The following is a 2,503-nucleotide window of genomic DNA, read 5'->3' as shown; positions in this document are numbered from 1 at the left end:
ACACACACACACACACACACACACACACACACACACACACACACACACACACACACACACACACAGATCAGAGTCAACATTAGAGGGAATATATGATATTTCCCAGAATGCTTCAGGGCACTCTCGTCCTCTAAACTCTGAGTTCTCTGATCTGAACTGCTTCCAATCATCACACACACACACACACACACACACACACACACACACACACGCGCGCGCGCGACCAGTGTGTGATTTGTCCCTCAGGAAAAGTCTTAAAGGGGAATTTCAGCTGAGAGACGTGATTTTCATCATCCGATCCCTGATCCACCACAACCTGGTCTGTCCTGGTCTGGTCTGGGTCTGGTCCGGTCTGGTATGTCCTGGTCTGGTTTGTCCTGGTCTGGTCTGGTCTGGTCTGGTCTGGTCTGGTCTGGTCTGGTCTGGTCTGGTCTGTCGTGGTCTGTCGTGGTCTGTCGTGGTCTGGTCTGGTCTGGTCTGTCCCGGTCTGGTCTGGTCTGGTCTGTTCTGGTCTGTCTTGGTCTGGTCTGGTCCTGGTCTGGTGTGTCCTGGTCTGGTCTGGTCTCGGTCTGTCCTGGTCTGGTCTGTCCTGGTCTGGTCTGGTCTGTCTTGGTCTGTCCTGGTCTGGTCTGTCCTGGTCTGTCCTGGTCTGGTCTGTCTTGGTCTGTCTTGGTCTGTCTTGGTCTGGTCTGGTCTGTCCTGGTCTGTCCTGGTCTGGTCTGGTCTGGTCTGGTCTGGTCTGGTCTGGTCTGGTCTGGTCTCGGTCTGCCGGTCTGGTCTGGGTCTGGTCCGGTCTGGTCTGTCCTGGTCTGGTTTGTCCTGGTTTGTCCTGGTCTGGTCCGGTCTTGTCTGTCCTGTCCTGGTCTGGGTCTGGTCTGGTTTGTCCTGGTCTGGTCTGGTCTGTCCTGGTCTGTCCTGGTCTGTCCTGGTCTGTCCTGGTCTGGACTGGTCTGGGTCTGTCCTGTCCTGGTCTGGTCTGGTCTGGTCTGGTCTGTCCTGGTCTGGTCTGGTGTGGTCTGGGTCTGGTCTGGTCTGGTCTGTCCTGGTCTGGTTTGTCAGACCAGACCGATCCAGACCGATCCGGACCAGACTGGTCCAGACCGGTCCAGATGGACTCTGATCCTGGTCTCCATGTGAACAGTCTGTCTCTGTGTCCAGGCCTGAGGACAAAGAGGAAAATGATAAAGTGTCAGAAACATTGAAACACAGAAAGTGACGAGCGAGAGTCTCTGAGGACAGAAGCTAATCTCCTCTGATGACACACACACACACACACACACACACACACACACACACACACACACACACACACACACACACACACTCCTCAGTAATTAGTAGTCCTGTGTTCTTGCTGCCAAGCTGTTACTGTGGGCTCTCAGCTGCCAATCACAGTGATTCCCTCTGTAATTCAGCAGCCAATCAGTTGCAGCGAGCCCTGCAGCTACAAACAGACAGACAGAGAGAGAGAGGAGAGAGATGAAGAGAGAGAGAGAGAGAGAGAGAGAGAGAGAGAGAGAGACGCTGGTTGTCTCTTCTCTGTGTCTCTGCTTCTGTCCATGAGTCATGTGACCACCCCACACATTGACCTGGTGACCCTGTGGAGGCCCCGACCCTCAGGTTGGAACCACTGGACTGAAGTGTTAATGACGTCAAGACGACTCACTGACGATACAGTCAATATTATCAATATTATTATTATTATCATTATCAATAATAATTCTACTGTTGGTAACATTAATACTATTATTACTACTGTCTGTCTGTCTGTCTGTCTGTCTGTCTGTCTGTCTGTCAGGGTCGTCCATACTTGAACTTGTCTTGAATAGGCAGTGATTCTGTCTCCTCCTTTATTATTCCTGTTCAGTTTATATCAATTAAAGAGGCGGAGGCTCGTTAAGGGCCTAACAAGTGACTAACGGCCCAGAGATCGTTTACACTCTCAAAACAAACAATTAAGCAATTAGATTAAAAACTATTCCTGTAAACACTCGGTAGCTCGTTAGGACCGTTTGATGCTAACGAGCTGATATTGGTTTGTCTGTATCACTGAGCAATTAAATCCTTAGATCAAGGCAGGCTCCTCGTTAAGGCCCTCCAAGCTAACGAGCTCACACTGTAAACTAATTAAATGTGAATCCACACCGCTAACGAGCTAGCATACACAATCACACACAGAGCTTGTTGTTGGTTAAACGTCACCGCCTCCTACAGTAACATACACACACACACACACACACACACACACACACACACACACAAACATCATTTGACTGATGTGAATAAAGCATGTATATTCAGATCAGACACTTTACACTGACCGAGCTCTGACCTCTGACCTCTGACCTGTGAAATGTCAGGCAGGCTGAGGCTGATCTGGATCCAGCTGTGCGGCCTACAAAGATGTCGTGTCGGTGAGATGTTCGACTTGCTGCAGCTTTGAACACAGTCAGAGTCCTGATGCTCAGAAATGTCAGTGAACATGCAGCTGAGTCGTCGTCGT

General features: G+C 50.2%; 1 protein-coding gene across 1 annotated transcript in view; it reads right to left on the bottom strand.

Annotated features, from left to right (window-relative positions):
* Window positions 1–267: 267 nt before the first annotated feature.
* Window positions 268–2,503, bottom strand: part of LOC147818954 (uncharacterized) — a 25,915-nt gene continuing 23,679 nt past the window's right edge. Inside the window, exons 2-4 of the mRNA XM_087174820.1 lie at window positions 1,102–1,160; window positions 590–1,047; window positions 268–536 (exon numbers count right to left, since the gene is read on the bottom strand). Of these exons, the coding sequence (XP_087030946.1) occupies window positions 268–536; window positions 590–1,047; window positions 1,102–1,160 (786 nt within the window). The remainder of the gene's footprint in view (window positions 537–589; window positions 1,048–1,101; window positions 1,161–2,503) is intronic.

The sequence above is a fragment of the Seriola lalandi genome, unplaced genomic scaffold, assembly GCF_002814215.2.
Source record: "Seriola lalandi dorsalis isolate HSWRI2012SDOR001 ecotype SW California unplaced genomic scaffold, Sedor1 jcf7180002054386, whole genome shotgun sequence".
NCBI classification, from domain to species: Eukaryota; Metazoa; Chordata; class Actinopteri; order Carangiformes; family Carangidae; genus Seriola; species Seriola lalandi.
The sequence above is the reverse complement of the archived record's forward strand: the minus strand, read 5'-3'. Positions and strand labels throughout refer to the sequence as shown.